We start from the raw sequence: 19,533 nt of genomic DNA on the forward strand, positions 1-19,533 counted from the left end.
ACATGCTTGAATTGACCGCTGATGTTGGCTCTTAACGCGTTATAACGTCAGTAATAATGCATGAACTGGTTTATTTTGGCAGCGGGTGAATAAAGGCCGATTGGAGACGCGTCGCTCCACAGAATAGAGAGCTTTCACTATGTTACTAACAACCACACAAAAAAAAACACGTTTGATTTTTGTTTGCAGACCATAAATCACACGAGTTAAATAATAAATTTATCGATCTGTCGAGTGGATGTCTACAGCTGTAATTAGAGCAGCAGGAGGGGCTGGACGACCAGATTTCAGCGTCATTGGATGGAAAGGCTGTGGGCGGATTTGCGCTGACGTTCCCCTTGCACGGGATTAACTTGTTTTTATGTCGCCATATCTATCACGTTTTTTGCACCGGATAGGCACACACAGTTAACCGAATTTAAATCAGTATTTTCATCTAAAACGTGTCGATCGTTTTTGCGCATGAACCCTTGGATCGGCTGCCGTGAGGTGCCTGGATGAGGAGCAGGCGCTGCGCTGACGCACCGGTGCTCCATGTCCTGTCATTCTGATGGGGGCCGACGGCAGTAAAAACGACAAGGTGAGTTCAAATCAGCTCTGACGCAACCGTGGGGGGTGGGGGGTGGGGGTTCCCTGTTTCCGTGGGATGATGTGGTTCCAGAATACAACCGGAATGCCACGGCGCCACTGACGCGTAACCGTGTTGTGACGTTTTCTATAGCAGCTCGTTGAATGTGAATTAAGCCTCATTACGTTCTCACTGATATAACAGGACCTAATTCACATTGTATATAAAGTTTAGAAGTATTGTCGGCTAAAAATCCCACTAATTCGGACACGTTTACTCTGAATGCGCCAACGTCCAGTTTCCGCTATTTAAATATGGATTTAATTGTCAGTCAAACATCTTTACGCACGCAGGTCCCAGTGATGCCCTAACAGCGTTCAGCATCTTGTCACATCTCATTTGTACTGATAGCAGTTATTTCTGCTGAGTGACTACGTTCGTCCTTAATTTGGCTCAGATGATAATAACATCCTCCATGGCTGATTACACACATCTTGCATCAGAGAGCATCTGATCTGTTGTGCTCAAAGGGATGGTGGTGTGTGTGTGTGTGTGGGGGGGGGGGGTTGTGACTGCAGATTGGATGTACTGTACACCATTTATCTAAATCACCAATCAGTTGTGACACTACAGTGAAGAATAAAGACTTGAGATGGTACATTCCATCCACAGTCCAATTGTCTGCATTATACATGAATGAAATGTGGTGTTTCTATATTTGCTGAACATGACCTCTCACTTGGGCTGGGGGTGTACAAACAACTGTTTGCGTCCCCCCAAAATGGCCCCTCATATTGACTCATTTTGCAGTAGCAGCTATGAATCCCCTTAAACCTCCCATTAGGGCTCAATGCACAGCCCACATCCCAGAATGCCTCCACATGGACCCCTACAACTGAATATGTGCAAGGCTTTTTGTTATTTTTAAAAATAAATTATTGGGGGTAGTTTATTTGCATGTGGACCCAAGAGTCCTTCAAACACCTGTTATAGGCTCCAGCCCTATAGCGACCCTTCAAATGATAAAGAAGTTAAATAGAAAAATGGATGGATGAATGGGACGAGTAATGAGAAGAGGAGTGGTAACATGAGACATGTCTACCACTGAGTTCCACTGATGCACTAAAGGGGGGTTTACACCAGGTCACAGAGTCACCAACTGAGTTCATATCAAGTGAAAACATGATGTACTGCAAGGCCAGACGACACAGACGCCTCTAAACTATGAGGTAGAAGTCAGACTTATCAATTCATGAATGCAATCTGCAATCATACAGTGAGAAATGTTGGAGATAGAATAAATTGCTTCTATATTACAGTATGTCATGCACAGCCACAGGCATTTCTGAAACAAAAAGGCAGAAGTAGATAAGTCTGTCTTTGTCCTCCACAAGGCAACTGTTTGCTCTCAAGCGTCTCTGAAACAAGAAGGTTGCTTTGACCATCACACGTCTGCCGTGATTACGGTTGATATTTGCTCTTGCACAAAACAGCCTGAACATTGTGTGCGGTGAACAGTCTCTGAATAAGGCATTTGTCAAAGTCAGACTGGAAAGTTGTCTGAAACATGCCAGCTGTGACCCTCGAGCTGGCTCCATTGATTTTGTCACATGATTTACCATGGGAAGCATATTCCCTGCCGTGATCCATAATTATCCAGGGTAATAAAGACGCAGAGCCTTCAGAAATTCTGCCCTCGAACACCTACATCATCATCTATCAACGTTTTTTTGTGCATGTTTTTCCTTTGTCTCCTATGCAGAGGAAAAACGAGGGGCAGGAAGATGAAGGCTTCTCACCTGGATGGCGTGGTTTCCTCTCTAGTATGGGCTTGTCCATCCCAGCAGGCCTCTGTCGCCTGGCCCCACCTGCCCTCCGTCTGGGCCGGCGCCGAATGCTCCAAGCCAAGGCTCCTGACATCCCAGAGCACGTCCTAAGGTTGGCAGGAGTCGGCCCAGACAAGCTGAGAGAGGAGTGGAGCCTGCCTGCATTCATTGCCATGTTCCTACCTGAATTCCCTCACAAAACTGTGCCTGGACATGAGAACTTTCAGGTAGAACTAAGACAGCAGCTTTGTGTAAAGCTTGATATGATTGGGTAAAACTCTATTTGAACCAGTTTTTGGGACTCTTTTCTTTGTGTCTGAAATCTCTCCCTGACCTTATTTTTCTGTCACTGCATCAGGTGTTGAGTTACATCGCTAAAGGTTCATTTGGACCTATTTTGAAAGTAAAGGACAAGTCCAAAGAGAAAACTTATGCTGTCAAAGTGAGTTCTACCTGAATCTGGATAGTTTAAAATGTTACTTTTCATTAATTAAAACTATGGGAAAGTTTATGAAGCAGAGGAACTGTATGAGCAGATATACTGAAATCAAAAGCCAGACAGTGTGAAATGAGTTGATCCACTCTTTAATGTCTTTTTTGTCATCCAACAGGTGATACCTAAATCAGAGATTCTAAGACTCGGGGTCTTGGAGCAGTCAAAAGAAGAAGTTATAGTCCAGGTGGGTATTGCTTAAAGATCATATTGAGATTCTAGAAGTGATAAGATGTGATTCTAGTCTCAAGCACCTTAATTCATTGGTCAGAGGTTTGCCTGTTCTTCAGTCTGTTATAAATCTTTGCCAAAGGATTGAAAGGCATCAATCCATACTACGTTTATTCAGAGAGGTGTATATGAAGATGACTGTCTTGTTTTTTTTTACAATCAGCCGTGAACTTATTACAGAAATTAGATCAGACTCATGATCTGAATATTGCCGGTTTGATTGTTTGAAGTTCACCAACAAGTCCTGAATTTTCTGAAGTTTGGAGTGAAGTCGTATCTCAGAAAGCAAATCTCAACCAGTGAGGATGAACGTACGGAGCTCTCTTTGTTTAGTGGCCAAAATTTAGATTTTTCAGGTTGATCTTGGACCTTTGCCCACAGCGTCAGGTTCGCCATCCATTTGTCCATGACCTCCAGGACTGCTGGCAGACTCAGCGCCACCTCTACATTAGTGAGTCAACCAGAGATCAGCAACCCAATCCAAACCAGATCCACTATCCGAACCCCCCTTCACTCCACCCTTTGTCACCTCAACGCCGGTAACCTTGTAAAGAATCTTCCCGCAATCCCCAACCCAACACCTAAGATATGATGATAAAAAGGCCAAGATATTCCAATTAAGTTCTTTTCTTTTTTTTGTGTTTGACCTTTAGACTCAAACCTCAAACCCTACCACCCAGCAACACTGATTGTTTGCTGCCTGTGCATCCTGTTTCTGCTTTTTCCTGTTTTCTGCTCCTTCAGACCAGTTTTGTTCAGTTTTAAATCAGTCACTGAGTCACAAATGGCACCTAGTTTGTTTCTTCCCTGACCCCTGTGGAAAGGGAGCACGCTAATGGAGCATCAGAATATGAACACGACTGCATCTCAACATGAAGAACAAACCCTACACTTTCAGAGGCAATGGTCCTGCTGTCCACAACAATGAATCATCACTGTAACATTAAGCCATGCATGCTAATATGAACCATATTTGGAGTCTATATAAAGCTATCCTATTGTATAAGAAATGTTGGAAGCATACGGTTGAGTTATTCGCAATACTGTACTTCTTATTTTGCGTAGGAATGAAATCAAAAACGAATTTCTATCACAAGTAGAGAGGGATGATCCTTTATTTTAGACACACTTGCACATTTTTACCCAACTTTCTTTTTAGCCTTTTTTTTTTAATACTGTGTGTGGCTGACCACAGTAAATTACTTTATGTTAATTTTGCAGAGGCGTTATGTTTTCACAATGTCCTCACTTCCAGATTGTAATCCACCTTGTGAATTTCTTTTACCGTTGTGTGTCCCTTGCCCCGCTGACCTCCCCAGTCCCTCTAACTTCAAGGTAGAGACTTGTTTTAATGCCACCTCTGCTCAAACAGTGTGTGACTACTGCAGCACTGGAGACCTGTACACCTACTGGCAGATGATTGGTCAGTTCACAGAGGACACTGTCCGAATGTTTGCTGCAGAATTGGGATGTGCACTTGGTGCGTATGCTACATAATTCAAAGTATGTGTTCAACACCTGCGGCCTTTTCCTTAAACATCCAATCGGATGAGAGATGTCTTAAATAAAGTTTAAACTGTTTATTTATTCGTTTAATTTTATTTTGTATACGGACTGATCCCCGAAGGGAAATTAAGAGCACACTCTGGTATTAATTCTTAATTCTAATTAAAATATGAGTTCTCAAAGGATCCCCTGCAGCAATAAACCAGTGAATAAGACATTATGAGACCCTAGTTGAGTTTCATATATTTTTTGTTTGTGTTTTTCACAGGTTTTCTGCATGATTTTGGGGTCATTCATCGAGATGTGAAGGTAATAGAGGAAACATACAAGCTTTAAATCCAAACAACAAAACATTTAAAAAAAAAGAAAAGAAAAACATGTGTATGTTTTGCAATATTTTTAGAATAAATCTGTTACAAGGTTTATTTTTGTGTCATTTTAACTCATCCAACATGAGATCATAAGACTGGCTATTTATGAGATTTAAGAAATTAAAGGAAATGTCATCCAGCAACATGGGTACAAAATCAAAAACCAAAACAGTTAATTGTTTTTTGACAGTTTTCGGTCTGTCAATGCGTATTGTTTATCACTTTTCTCTTTTTGTTTGTCAGTCCATTTATGCATTCCTTAGTTTCATTCATTAGCATTATTAAACAAGAAAGAAAGAAATTTAAGTCTCAGGAAAATTTGCTGAATTACTGGTATTTTTTCCTTATTACAACATTAGTAAATTAGTGAATATGAGTTTTTGTCTAATACAGTATTTCGGACAATTTCATGCAGATGGAGAACATCCTCCTGACAGATGATGGTGAGTAATAGTGATTTTCCAGCAGAGAGCAGCATAAGCCCTGGTTCAGTATGCAGGAGACAGAAACTTCCAGAGATCATCCCAACCTTGCAGAGCTGCCAGTATACATACCAATGCATGTTAAGTCAATACACAGTCATGCAGACAGTACGTCAGTAGATGCTGCTAATAGGATCAGATCATGATGGGATTTTATTAATACTTGTTGTTACATTAGCCAGAACAACCAGTGAGATGTACATAAAACTGAATGGTCTGTTCCAGGACACCTCCGTCTAGCTGACTTTGGTCTGTCCCGTCGCCTGGAGCGAGGAGGAAGAGCTTTTACCATTTGTGGAACTATTCAATATATGGGTGAGGAATTTTCCATCAAATCCTCCAGGATCAGGGAACAGGGAACATTTTTGTGCATTATGTCAATCTGTCCACATGTGTATATATTCATATACGTATTATATGCTCCTTTCCGCTCTGCAGCTCCAGAGGTGCTGAGTGGTGGGCCTTACAACCACGCAGCTGATTGGTGGTCACTGGGAATTCTCCTTTTTTCATTGGCCACAGGGAAGGTGAAGCCTTTTTGACAACTGGGTCACTTTTATCTTGTTGTTCTTTCAGTGATGTAGTTGAGGTCAAATTTTTCTAATAAAATAATTATGCAAAATGCTTTTGATGCTTCTTCTGTGATTTGATCTACATGAATGAATGTATTGTATTGCAGGTAGCTCTGAGAATGTAAAATATTTAAAATTAAGCAATTTTAAAAAATGTTTTATTCATTTTCTTAAATCTAATTATTTTTTCATGGAAGACTTTGAAATCTGGCTTTCTTAAAATTGGAACATCTTAAATTTTCTCTCTTCACACAGTTCCCTGTGCCTCCTGAACCAGACCACTGCAGTATGCTGAGAAAAGTGAGGACTTTTCCCTATGAAATGCCCCTCAGCTTCAGCCCCCCACTGGCTTTGCTAATAACTGAGGTAAATTTAAAAGTATAATCACATTACATGCTCAGTCTGTTTTCATGTCATATTAACTGTTATACCACTACCTTCATGTCTTCTGCCCAGCTTTTGTGTAAGACCCCTTCCCGCCGACTGAAGACTCTTGAGCGTTTCAAACGGCAAACCTTCTTCCATGGAACAACCTTTGACCTTGCCCTACTGCAACGTCAGCCTGTAAAGGTACCCCACCAATGTCTTCATGTAGCCGGACTGCATGTTGAAACATGAGTTTTATTTTTCTTACTGTCCAGGTGATACTGGAGCTGAGAGAAAGACCAGACCGGGCTGCCAAAGCTCGACGGGGCATCACGTTGTCCCTGCAGCCTCTCAAGGGTTTTGACTATGATGCTTTCCTCAGCCCTCCCTCCACACCAGACGAGCATCTAGATGCTGGTGCACAGAATAACACGGCCACCCCACTGCCTGGCCCGGCGCTCCCACTGCAGCCTCCTCAGGGAAAAGGCCCTCGCAGAGAAGTGTTTGTGTAATGGACTTTGAGTTTACAGATTGGATACTACCACACTAAATGTGAAGGCCTGCATGTATGTACTTCTGCACAATTATTCACCCTTACACATGTGGTTCGCCTTGTAAAAATGTCGAGTGAAGGCTAGAATAACAGACAAATGAAGACATACTGTAGACGGGAATGCTTCAATTTAGAAAAGAAGATCACTTTTATTACTAAAATTCTGTTTTTGTTATCTATTGAGCACAATTTTCTTTTTGTTACTTGTTTGCCTTTCTCCATTGAACACCTATGTAAGCCTACTGTATTAACAGTTGTGCACAGAGGATTGCCCCAGTGTCCCTTTACTTTAAATTTTCCAGTGACTGCTCATGGTTACCCTGTTCATATACAGTCATTTACTGTCAAATTCACTTCACACAGAAATTCCATGCTGGTTAATGTATCCCACTATCTACATGTAGTTACATGTTGAATTTGAATTCTAGACAAACTTCTTAAACAAAACAATTACAATCTCTGTATTTCTGATCTTAGGCCTTTATTTTCATGTGTGATTATGAAACAGTTTATGCATAAATTGAGAAAACAAACTCTTGCCTCAAATTTATGTAATCTTCATAAAAGCTGTTCTGCACATTAATTGATTATGTCAATATAACCTTTCCAAAACTTTACCTTTATTGCCTATGTTTCTCAACAGAAGTGAACTCCTGTTCTTCTTTTGTATTCCAGCCATCACAGCTTATTACATGCACATTTTTGTCATCTGCATTAGATTGAATCCTTATTAGTGACGACTCAGGGGAGCACTTGTTGCGTTTTCCCAAGTCAGCCTTGAGTTTGACTCTCAGATGGTACAAGCTGTGCAGAGCTGAGCTGGTACACCAAACATGTTTAACTTGACAGTTAACAATGTGATAGATTCAGGGCTTTTTCTCTTGTCAAATGCTGTCAGTAATCTTCATAAACTTACCTGAACATCAACTTATCTAAGATTTATTTCATTAATATTCCTTGATGTTGATCCAGAATGCCTCACAGGTCTCACTTGTTTTTGTTTTATCTGTTTCTTTTTGTTTTGTCTTTTTTCTGGGGGGAGAGTCCACAAAAGAGACATTAATTCATAATTTAAGAATTCCTGTGGATAAAGTTTGTATAAATACTTTGGATGCTATTTGATGTTTTATGTTGTGTCAAAATGTATTTTTGTAATTACCATATAGCACAGATTAAATATTAAACTCTTATTGTACAGTAATCTGTTTTGTCACTGTTCGATAGTGTTGGTGTACTGAATTATCTTCAGCATATCAGCAATAATTTTCTGATTGATAAAATATACAGTACTTAACCTTTATGTAACTTTTGGGATAAATTTACTTATTGACAGATTACTATGAAAAAGAATTCCATGAATCATCAAATAAAGTATAGTGTCTTGTTTACAGCACATTCCTTTACCACCAGTTATAACATATTAGAATTATTGAGCTCCACCCTGACATCCCTTACAATTAAATATCGTTTGCATGTAAATTAAGTAATAATTTAAAGTTATGAGTTTAAAATGTGTAATAATTGTCATACAGACTATGCCTACAAAGTTTTTTGTTTGTTTGTTTTTTTACTTTTGATGAGTGTATTTGCAAATACTTATACAAAGCATACTTTTTAATGTGGGCCTTTTTTTTTTTTACAATGGTATCTCTATTTTTATTTATACAAAGAATCTAATTGCTTCTTTCACCAAAGATACTATTGTATGCAATAATTCTTCTCTGAAATACATTGATGAACTCATTTTGAAGCTTTTGATTTAAAAAAAACAAACATATATTTTCATGCTATTTGAAAATAATTAAATAAAGGATATTTTGAAAAACTGTCTTTGAGAACAATCCAGTTTATTTATTGTACTACTTTTCGCTGTAATCTTTGAAAAATGGGGGGGGGGGAATCCATGGAAAATCGATGGTTGAGTAGTCATGATGAATACATACTACAGTTGATGTATCTTTATGAAGGAAGTATTCAGTAATCAATGACCCTATGCATTAAAATAGGTTTTATGGTTAATTCATTCCATACAGCCTAAATACAATGGTAATAACAAAATAAGCTATGTGAGTCATCGTCCCCCCACAGCAGCAATAGTATGTCTCATACTATGCTACTATTTTTGCCCGTTTTTGGCTTGATGTTATTTGATTTTATTCTTTGTTTTTGGCTTTACTGTATGTAATTACCATCGTGTTCCTCAGAAGATGCAGAATCATGCTGCATGATTTGAGTGACGATGCTGCCACACGCATGCGCCTTGGCCGATAGCGTCGCTTCGTCACGTGACCAACTGGCGCTAGCTCCTCCCACGGCTCGCAGGTTTTGTAAAGGGTCACGTTGCGCTGCAGCAGTGATACAGGAGAGCCTTCCTCATCCTCTTCACTGAGCCCACCTTCCTCCTCTACGCAGACACCAGCTCGCAGGTAAGAATGAACCTCTGATCTTATCGATATGACCACCTCAGAAGCTCTTCATTTATCATTGATTATGGATAGATGATGTTATTATAGTGATGATGGCGATGTGATGTAGCTCTACGCCACCTAAAGCTAACTTCATCTTCTAGCTAACGTCAGTTAGCCACAATTTTAATCATAATCTAAAAAAAGAAGTACCACCGTGAACTATCCACTTTTTGGTCTTGTGGCATGGTGTGGTTAACGACTTCGATAAAATGGTTCATTTATCTATTTTTTGGGATTTGTAAAAGTTGCGTATTTTCAGGCCGGTAGTGAAGTACGCACCAGGAAGGGCGTTAAATTGATGACCTTGAAGGATGAACGTGAGGAGACGAGAGCCTGTTGCGTTTGCTTTCTGGTGAAATCGACTCTTACAGGTTCCTTCATACTTTTAGGTTGAGTAAATTGTGTTCAGTAACCGGATGTGAAAGTGTCAGTGAGCTGAGTGTGTGTGTGTGTGTGTGTGTGTGTGTGTGTGAGTGTGTGTGTGTGAGGAACCGCACGTAGACCTCCTCTGTGAGGGGCGGAGGGATACCAGAGGGGAACACGAAGCGTCATTGATTTAGACATTTATCAGCTTTATGAACCAAATCCTCCAGCACGACAGTGATGAAAGTAACAATTTGATAGTTATAAGATCAACCAGCAGGACTACAGACAGGTAAGACTATCTTGATTTTATATTTTTATACTGCACTGCCTTTAAACTAGGAAACAATCTGCGTTATGATAATGATGAGCGTTACAAATCCAAATCTGATTATTGCATATGTCTCGCTGATCTCCTGAATATTTCTTTTAGTGACGTGATGTATGACGTGCTTTCTGAAAATAAATGAAAAATTAAAACCAAAGATGTTTTGTTAATTGTGAGTTAAACCTGTATAAAGCCATGCAATCCAGAAAATGGTGTCTCTTTGACATGTTGTCTTTACTGTTTTAACCGTTTCATCAGTGAGATGATAAGCTGAATGCCTTGTTTCAACGTTTTAAATGTTTTTTAATCAATATTCAAATCAGTATATTTCAACTTGTGATGTAAATATACTGCAATCAATAAAAAATACAGGAACGCAATTTGTCAATGTTTTCCTAAACTGCTGTGCACACAGCCGTGACATCTGTCATAGGCCTCAGAGGGCTGAATGGAAAATGGACCAAGGCCTGAGGATAGATAGAAGTCCAAATACAGACATGCGTGTCGGAGCCAAGGCCAGCATGTTGTCTGGTAACACTACAGCACATCAAGGAGCTGCCCTGCAGGACCCCCCCACCCCACCCCCCACCCCCTCCAAAGCTCATGCAGTTTACAGTGTAGAGAGGGTAACGGTGTGGGGACCCCTCCAAGTGTTTATAATGATACAGTGTGAGAACTTTCAGCTACACCGTGCATAACTTTAATATTAAATATCTATAAATGTTCCAAGTGAGTTTAAGGAGATATGTTGAGTTTGCTAATTTCAAGATTTTGCCTAAAGTTTAATGAATACTGGACTACAAGAATTAATTATTGAAAAAGTACTTCAAAACAGACAGCTGGAGCATGATTGCTATAGATATATATGTACAGAATGTTCTGTTTGGGTTGGACGTTAATGGGTTTTGAGTAGTCCCTCATGACGCCACAGCAGGGAAATGGCTGTAGATATTGATGACGCAGTGCAAACGCAGTGTTTGGTGAAGGCCGACCATGACGCACCCATCTGAAAGAATGAGAAACACAATTGAGATTCTTAAAACAGCCCCATTTTGTTCCTTTCTACAAATTTCTGAAATTTTATCCTGTGAAAACTTCCTCATTTTTAGAACCCAAAATCCATTTCTAATAACCAATCTGAAGGTACATTGCCTGTCTTTGCACAGTTTAGTGTCTTATAATGGCAGAAATCTTCAAGAAGCTCCCAATTCCACCGTTATTTGTTGGATCTGATTCCATTCAAAATATTGATTTTGTGATTATTTTATAATTTGCATTTGAAAATAGTGACATTCTTATGCAAATCCATTTTTACCTACTCCCATCATTATAAATGTGTACTGATCAAATCAGTCAGATGTCACTCATCAGAAGTGTTATAGTAATCTATGGTATAGTAATCTATACCATAGTCGTTAACTGGTTATTAGTGGATTGCTGGTTGGATTTTTCCATAATTCAACTATAAAAATCGAGCTCCTTTTTTTTAGTTAATCACATTTCCGGTATGAGGGTCTGCAGCAGGTGACAGTTATAGAACATACGGTACCCTACAACCTGGAGCGTCATTCTTAACTACCATAAGAGTGGAGGGATTTCCAGGAAACATGTAATCGATGGATGTTAAAGCAAAGAATACAAATACATGTGTCTCTAAAATGAATAACTTGTCAAATTCTGACATTCAGTGACACTGATATGTTGTCTGCATATTGTTATTTATAATCCGTGGATCAGATCATACAAGGTGAACACCTGACAGCCACCTGTGAGATAAGTGCAGCCTTTTCTCTGTCTGATGAAGGGTTCACTGTTGATTGCTAAGGAGATAGAGGTGTTTTTCCTTTGACCGTGGGTGAGTGTTGAAAGTTGGAACACACAGCAATCAATCACGAAAGTATGTGATTCTGTGGTTGGCAGCAAAACCGGATATTCACATGCTTCAAAGTGATGCATTTGTGTTTTTATAGCTGCGGTGACACCAGATTTTAATGTCTTCGCTTATCAACTGACAAAAAAATAGAAGTAGAGAGGTGTATTACCTAAATATACACTATGTATGTTTTTAACAGTGTATAAATGAACAGTTTGTTGCTATCAGACCTGCTGCAGGCTGATCATGTATCAGTTTACATATACACAGCAGGGTATTGTCCTTCAACGTCCTTTTTACACCCCATGGAGTGTAACCGATGTGTGATTGCAAAATCTTTTCATGCATCATTGTCTTTTTTGTGATATTGAAAAAGCCGACATGTCTGCGTGTGTGAACCATGCAACACATTTTTCATGGCCTTGCAAATTATTTTGCAATGTTTTCTCAGGAGGACCTCAAACTCACTTGGTCAAGAGTCAATGGAAATGTATTGTTGTAGCATGTAGGCGCTTCACATAAGATAGGGGGTATTTGCTGAGTTTTGTCTGGAAACAAGTGAATCAAGGCTGCAAACACACGAGCATACGCCATGCCTGTGCCCTTGGTTTGTGCTTTATCAAGTGTAAATAACGTCTTTTCTACTGTTCCCCTCACGACACGTATTGTACCTGCAAGCCTGGCCTCTTTTCCATCAGAATTTGTTTATTAGCACAGTGTTGTGTTTCACTTTCCTATAGGGGTAATTTTCCTGATAGACAGGCCTGTGTGTTTGCACTCTGGAAATTGCTATCTCATACGTTTAAGCCGAGGATTAGTTTAAACCTACAAGGACAGACATCGAGTTGGAATCCAATGTTCATGACTCCTATACCCTCCTATTAGTATAATTTTCTGTTACATGAGACATTTGATATGATTCATATTATTAAATAGTAACTTTAGATAAGAGTTACGTTTATTTTATTTCAAAATAGTCATTGCCTCACTAAAGGACTAACTTCCACGTCCAACAGATAAATCCATCCAATCCTGCGCCTGTTGAACAAAGCTGCAGCCAATGACGACACTCAGTGGGAGGGACTTGCTGCAGCACAGAAAGTCACAGCTTGTTCCCTGGCAATGTTGCATTTAAGGGAAAATGGGAATTTACAAAGCCCATGCATCATTTTGGCTGTGTTTTGCAGCAACACAGCAAAAGTTTGAAGGATGCCAGATGGTGAATATAGCAAGACTCACATTAATCAAGGTGATGATATTAAAGGAATATATCGATGCATGCACAAAGAGTGATCTGGTGACATTCGGTGGTAAACAGGAGAGGTGTTGCTGAGGAGAAGAATGTGCTGTGCTGCATCCAGTCCTGCTGCTGTAATGGCTGGCAGCAGACTTTAGGAGCCCTGTTACATAACCGCTCTTGTCTTCTGCAGTTAGGATGCGATAGGGAGGGGAGGCGTTGCATAACTGCTTATTTATGGCAGAGTGAAGAAGGGAATAGAGAACCAAATAATCTGGTTTGGATTGTGTGTGCATGTTGGCACGTCGCTCCTTTGAGTGACCACGGATGGTGTGAATGTCAATAATAAAGCTTTGCATGGTTTCTTTGTGGCAGCTACACAATGGCCTGTTTTACACGGTAAATACAACTATTTCCGTCTTTTTTCTTTCCTCTCAGGAAGCAGGAAGCAAATCTTCTCACAGTCTTTAGTTTTATCATATCTCTCACACACAAGTCCTTGAATAGTGTGACTTCAAGCATCAACTTGTTGGAATTTGGTCATTTTCATCCATCTTGCTGTCGAGAGGTGCCCAGTGCTTCAGCGAGGTCGACTCTGCAGACAATAGAGGGACAAAAACCTGAGGCCAGTGCTGGGCGGGCAGCCAGTTCGACAGACCGTGAAGCAATTTGACCTCTGTCTGGCTTTATACACAGTACACAGTACCTGTCCGAAGGGATCATGTAAATGTGATCTTGGTTTTCCTTAATTTGGTACAAATCTTTTTCTTTTTTTCCAAACTGTATAAACACAAAAATCGGATCTTTTAAAACTAAGATTTGAGACGCTTTGTGATCCCAGATCTGATGCCGATCTGATTTGTGGCCAAAAATCATAAAGGAGAACGGTTAGATTGGAATTCAGCAGGCCTCTAGCATAAAAAGCATGATCAAACCTAACGACCACAGGGGAGAGATGACAAACCACAACAACTGCCAACAATCTGTTCGTGGACAGTGGATGAAGTGTTTGCCTTTAGAATTCAATCATTCATGTATTTGCTATTAGTGCATCCATTCTGGCACAAGACCATGAGCTTTTAAATAAACAGGATGTGTTGTGTTAGTGAAGACAAAGATGGTGCAGATGTGTTCACATTAGAGACGAAAGCAGGGCCCTTCTAATAAATAGTGAATATGAACCATGGATGTCTGATGTGAACTTGGCCTGAGGTTTTCTCTCTCTTTCAGGCACCATGACTCACCAGTACCCCGCACTGAATCCAGAGCAGAAGAAGGAGCTGCAAGACATTGCTCTAAGGATAGTAGCTCCAGGGAAAGGCATCCTCGCAGCTGATGAGTCCACCGGTGAGTGTGTGTGTGTGGTGGGGTGTCATTTTGGTGTTCCTGTAATTTTCTACCTGTTACGGAGGGAGTGTTTTAGACAAAGAGTAATTAGGTTGTTGCTTGATATGCTGCCAAGTTGCTATTTGAATGAACCTCTGTACATATACTACACAATGTCCCCAATACCCATAGAACAGATATATCTTACTTCCTGTTTGTATACAATTACAGATGAAGACATATTTCAATGTCTGCCATTTGAATAGTTTTCACTAGACCGTATATATTTTCATACATTTATAAACAGCAATGAATCCAGTGACGTCATCACGTCAAAACAGTTGTGTTTTGTCATGATGATAGCTCACAAACTAGTACAGGTAAACCTCAGCTTACGCCATTTTGAAATACAGTATATCGTTCTTGATTATACTTTAAAGAAAGTAACAATCATGTTTACAACATTTTACACGACTCCACGGATATTGGAATCGTAAAATCAGTAGAAAACCTTTAAAAGTGCATAATGTCATGTTGCTGTACAATAAATCAGAATAAAACATATACCCGTAATATCATATAATTAGCCCATAGCAACCCCTGTTACCCGCAATGTCCAACAAGCAGCTGAGGACAAGACGACATTTTTTCTGTACTATATTAAAAAATAAAATTCAATAATTTGCAAGCTTAAAATAGATTCAAATGAATCAAATATTATTGAAAAATCGTTCATAAATAACATTCAGTACGGAACTGTTATTTTTGTTTCTTGTCTCCTGGAACCGATTAATGATGTAAACCCAGGTTTACATTTATAATTTTTTTACAGAAACATGAAACAAGGGCAGATCTCAACTGAGGACACTTGATTAGCTGCTAAATGATATTAGCTGTCGTGACACAACAATGTCAAGTCTTCTATTTCATTTTCTATGTTATGTTATTTATAGCTATTAATATTAGCTGATAGTTTTTACTTATTTCATCCTAGCCCGTGCATTAATACCCATGTGTCCCTGTTGCCTACAGGCAGCATGGCGAAACGTTTAAATCCCATCGGGGTGGAAAACACGGAGGAGAACAGGCGTCGTTACCGCCAGCTGCTCTTCACAGCCGACCAGCGCATTGACAGCTGCATCGGAGGAGTCATCTTCTTCCACGAAACGCTCTACCAGAGCACTGACGACGGCACTAACTTCGCCAAGCTCATCAAGGACCGCGGCATTGTCGTCGGCATCAAGGTGCACATCAGTGCGATAGTCACAGACACAGTGTTGACATTATACAGCGGAGTATATCGTTCATTTGCTTGACTGACGGAACTAAGACATTTCCAAAACTGTATATAGAAACACAAAGGTGCTGTCAGCATGTTTATATGTAAACAGACGCTCCTGCTGTAGATCACTGTGAAGCAGAAACCTTTTGAAAGCATTTTCTGAATGAATGTAATGGAAAGTTCTTTTACACAGCGTTAGTGCATTTGGGGTTTTGAAGAGTGTTGTTAGTATAACCTTAGTAGAATTTTTGTTTCCATGGTTGCAGGTGGACAAAGGTGTTGTTCCCCTCGCTGGAACCAATGGAGAAACAACCACTCAAGGTAAGAGACTGAAAGGTGCACTCTAAATGAATCACCCATATTACCACCGACCTGTTGTGTTTGTGACGGCTGGGCTGGGCTCTGTGTGTGTTGTGGTGTAGGTCTGGATGGGCTGTCTGAGCGCTGTGCACAGTACAAGAAGGACGGCGCAGACTTTGCTAAGTGGCGCTGTGTACTGAAGATCAGCGATACCACTCCTTCTGAGCTAGCCATCTTTGAGAATGCCAATGTGCTGGCACGATATGCTAGCATCTGCCAGCAGGTTGGTGTGAGATTGATGGTTTTTTTAGTTTTCATAAATGATTTTCAGATTTGTGGGACTTCAAGATGCTACAAAAAACTGATACGTTTCTTCTTGTACCTCATCGTGTCTCCTAGAATGGTATTGTTCCTATTGTGGAGCCTGAAATCCTTCCTGATGGAACCCATGACCTGAAGCGTTGCCAGTATGTCACTGAGAAGGTGAATTTATTCACACATGCACACATACACACACACACACACACACACACACACACACACATACACACTATGATACTGATCTAACTGTCTGCCTGCTGCTAGGTCCTAGCTGCAGTGTACAAGGCTCTATCAGACCATCATGTGTACCTGGAAGGGACGCTGCTGAAACCCAACATGGTCACACCCGGACACTCCTGCCCCAACAAGTACAGCAGCGAGGAAATCGCCATGGCCACTGTCACGGCTCTGCGCCGCACTGTGCCTCCTGCTGTCACAGGTTAGAGACAAGAAAGAAAATTTTATTGGACAGGATAAGATATCTTGGTACTTTTCCAGTAGTATTAATAGTAAATTAAAAGTATCAACAATACATTTATGAATGTCTGATTTTGACCCATTATGAATAATGGGTTATTATTCTGTTATTTCTTAATTACTCATTCCAAAATTTCATTACATGATACTTTTATTATTTTGGAAGTCATTAGGCCATTTAATGCTAATTTTAGGTGACATACTGTAGAGGCTTTTAATTTGGATTTAGTTAAAGCAGTTTTTTTCAAACCAATACTCCAGGATCAATTTCTCCATTAAAATGGAGTGAATATTTTTAATCAAGGATTCATTGCTATAAATTCACAATATCTGTGTTTTACTGTCTTCCTGTAAGCAGACTTGTATTGTGTTTAAATTGTATTTTCTGTATAATGAGTACTGAAATAATTTGATACTCAATTCCTTCAGTTACATCACATACATTTTTTTAACATAAATCATTCAGGATTTATTAGCATGTGAAATGAAGTATTACCTTGTAATCTATTCCACAAGAGTCTGTTGTTATATTGCCAAGTTGTTTTTCTTTTATTGTGAGATACGTAATTCCATTTCCAATCTGAAATGTTCTTTGACAATGTGTGGATGTGTTTTCTTTTGTCAGGAGTGACATTCTTGTCAGGTGGCCAGTCTGAAGAAGAGGCCAGTGTGAACCTTAATGCCATCAACAACTGCCATCTTGCCAAGCCTTGGGCCTTGACTTTCTCCTATGGCCGCGCCCTGCAGGCCTCCGCCCTGAATGCATGGAGAGGAGAGCTAAGCAGCGAGAAGGCCGCCACTGAGGAATTCATCAAACGTGCTCAGGTGTGACAAAACAGCGAACAGACTTCTAACACATCCTCATTGAGACAAATAAAGCTTAACCTTCCTCTATTTTTTCTTTTTAATGTTTCTCCAACAGGCAAATGGCCTAGCTGCACTGGGCAAGTATGAGTGTTCTGGAACCGGCGGCGCTGCGGCACAGTCCCTTTATGTGGCCAATCATGCCTACTAAACACTCGTAAACCACATTTAGATGTGGCCTACTGTAGTCTTATAACTGCTCTGCTATCTCTTCTCAATCCTCCATCAGTCACAGGCCTGCATTGTCTACTGTACTTTAGAGTCGTCACTGAAAAGACCTTATAAGATGAATATATATTTAAAAAAATTATAACAATTTGAAACTATGGTATTAAAAGGGAGAGACTTGTTTTTTTATTTAATGAAACAAATGTATTTCAAAATCAAAAAACGGTTTTGAGACACTTTATGACTGAAGACAAAATGTGTGGGCTCAGAGACAGGAAGGCTGCAAACACCTAATGTTAGATCAAGATAATCAGTCAGTATTCAATTCAGTCCTCATCGTTACTGCTCCTGTCTACACTCTTGAGCCAGATCAGCATGTGTGTGTTGATGTTCTCGCTTCTGTCAGAGTGCAGTGTTGACTCATTCTTTAAACATTATATTCCCTAACAAAAAGGACCAACTGAATATAATTAGTGTGCCCTTTTAGGGACAAATAACAAGTTATTTTGAGCAACTGTTCAAAAGTGTTGAGTGCTTATTGTACTGTCAGACAGACTGCTGCAGATCACTAAACCACACCAGGGTTCATCCTGATTTGTCCTAACCTTTGTTTTCACACGCTTCTAATTGCCACTAATTGGAGAAACATCTTGTGTGTCTATTCTCATTATAACATTAGCTTTAACATACAGTAATTAATATATTCTGTTGTGTGAAGTTGTTGATATTCTGTGATGTGTGTCATCTCCCACCTGACTCCCCCGAGTACACCAGTGGAAGATACGATGGTTTCTATAAGCGCACCCATGATGTGGGCCTGTTGTTGGGGATAGTGTACGGGGAAACAGTCACTGCTGTGTTGGAATACTGTGCTGTTTGTGATGTTATTATTGTTCTTGAGCACTTGGTGTGTCATATAGCGGAGAAAAATAAACTTTAAAAACTAGCAGAAATCTCTGTGTCAATATTGCTTCTGGTCATTAAGCTATTTGTGCAAGTAAATTCTAGTTGGAAGCTGTTATATTCCACATTCCCCACACTTCAGTTATGCATGAGTATTTTTGCATCACCTTATATAGTATTGTAAGGCCATACATTGAATTAGCTAAACATTACATCAGTTGACATTATTGTAGGATATTTGTGAATACATAAATCTAATTGGACCAAATGAATCCAAGGTACTTAGCAAGAATCTGAACTTTGCCTTCTTGGACAGTAGAAAAATACCATGATCAAATAATTTTATCTTTTAAATTTGTGTTTCTTCAATTTCAAAAATTCAAGAACACGCAAAAATACACAAAAGAAACATGTGCACAAAAATAAACACCAAGGTCAGTACAATGATAGCACGGTTAGCCTTCCTACCTTAAAAACACTGCATTACAGCAAAATGATTCACATTAAAACGAAATAACAACTAATGAATTAGAACACTGGTATTTGAAAAAGCATACCTGAAATATCTGAAATAGTACAGTACAGTAGTTGGACATTGAATCAGAGGCCTACGTCATAACACTCGTCACGACGTAAATTCCGCTGCATCTTATTG

At 39.8% G+C, this 19,533-nt stretch overlaps 2 protein-coding genes across 3 annotated transcripts; both read left to right on the forward strand.

The window, feature by feature from the left end:
- Window positions 1-327: 327 nt before the first annotated feature.
- rskrb (ribosomal protein S6 kinase related b) lies at window positions 328-8,598 on the forward strand. The gene is made up of 13 exons (XM_068332166.1): window positions 328-580; window positions 2,331-2,621; window positions 2,753-2,836; window positions 3,006-3,074; window positions 3,500-3,569; window positions 4,491-4,598; window positions 4,893-4,933; window positions 5,411-5,438; window positions 5,703-5,792; window positions 5,916-6,004; window positions 6,305-6,415; window positions 6,506-6,619; window positions 6,691-8,598. Exons 1-13 carry the CDS (start codon window positions 551-553, stop codon window positions 6,925-6,927), a joined length of 1,362 nt encoding a protein of 453 aa, XP_068188267.1. The 5' UTR covers window positions 328-550; the 3' UTR covers window positions 6,928-8,598.
- A 663-nt stretch (window positions 8,599-9,261) lies between these two features.
- Window positions 9,262-18,928, forward strand: aldocb (aldolase C, fructose-bisphosphate, b). 2 transcript variants are annotated; one of them, XM_068330785.1, is made up of 9 exons: window positions 9,262-9,394; window positions 14,468-14,584; window positions 15,596-15,807; window positions 16,112-16,166; window positions 16,268-16,428; window positions 16,545-16,628; window positions 16,731-16,905; window positions 17,569-17,768; window positions 17,866-18,928. In XM_068330785.1, the coding sequence occupies exons 2-9, from the start codon at window positions 14,473-14,475 to the stop codon at window positions 17,956-17,958; spliced, it is 1,092 nt and encodes a 363-aa protein (XP_068186886.1). In that variant the 5' UTR covers window positions 9,262-9,394; window positions 14,468-14,472; the 3' UTR covers window positions 17,959-18,928. The 2 variants fall into 2 exon arrangements, with proteins under 2 accessions (XP_068186886.1, XP_068186887.1); XM_068330786.1 differs by lacking the exon at window positions 9,262-9,394 and adding an exon at window positions 9,696-10,091.
- The last annotated feature ends 605 nt before the right edge of the window (window positions 18,929-19,533 follow it).

This window comes from Antennarius striatus, chromosome 13 (assembly GCF_040054535.1).
Source record: "Antennarius striatus isolate MH-2024 chromosome 13, ASM4005453v1, whole genome shotgun sequence".
In the NCBI taxonomy this organism is placed as follows: Eukaryota; Metazoa; Chordata; class Actinopteri; order Lophiiformes; family Antennariidae; genus Antennarius; species Antennarius striatus.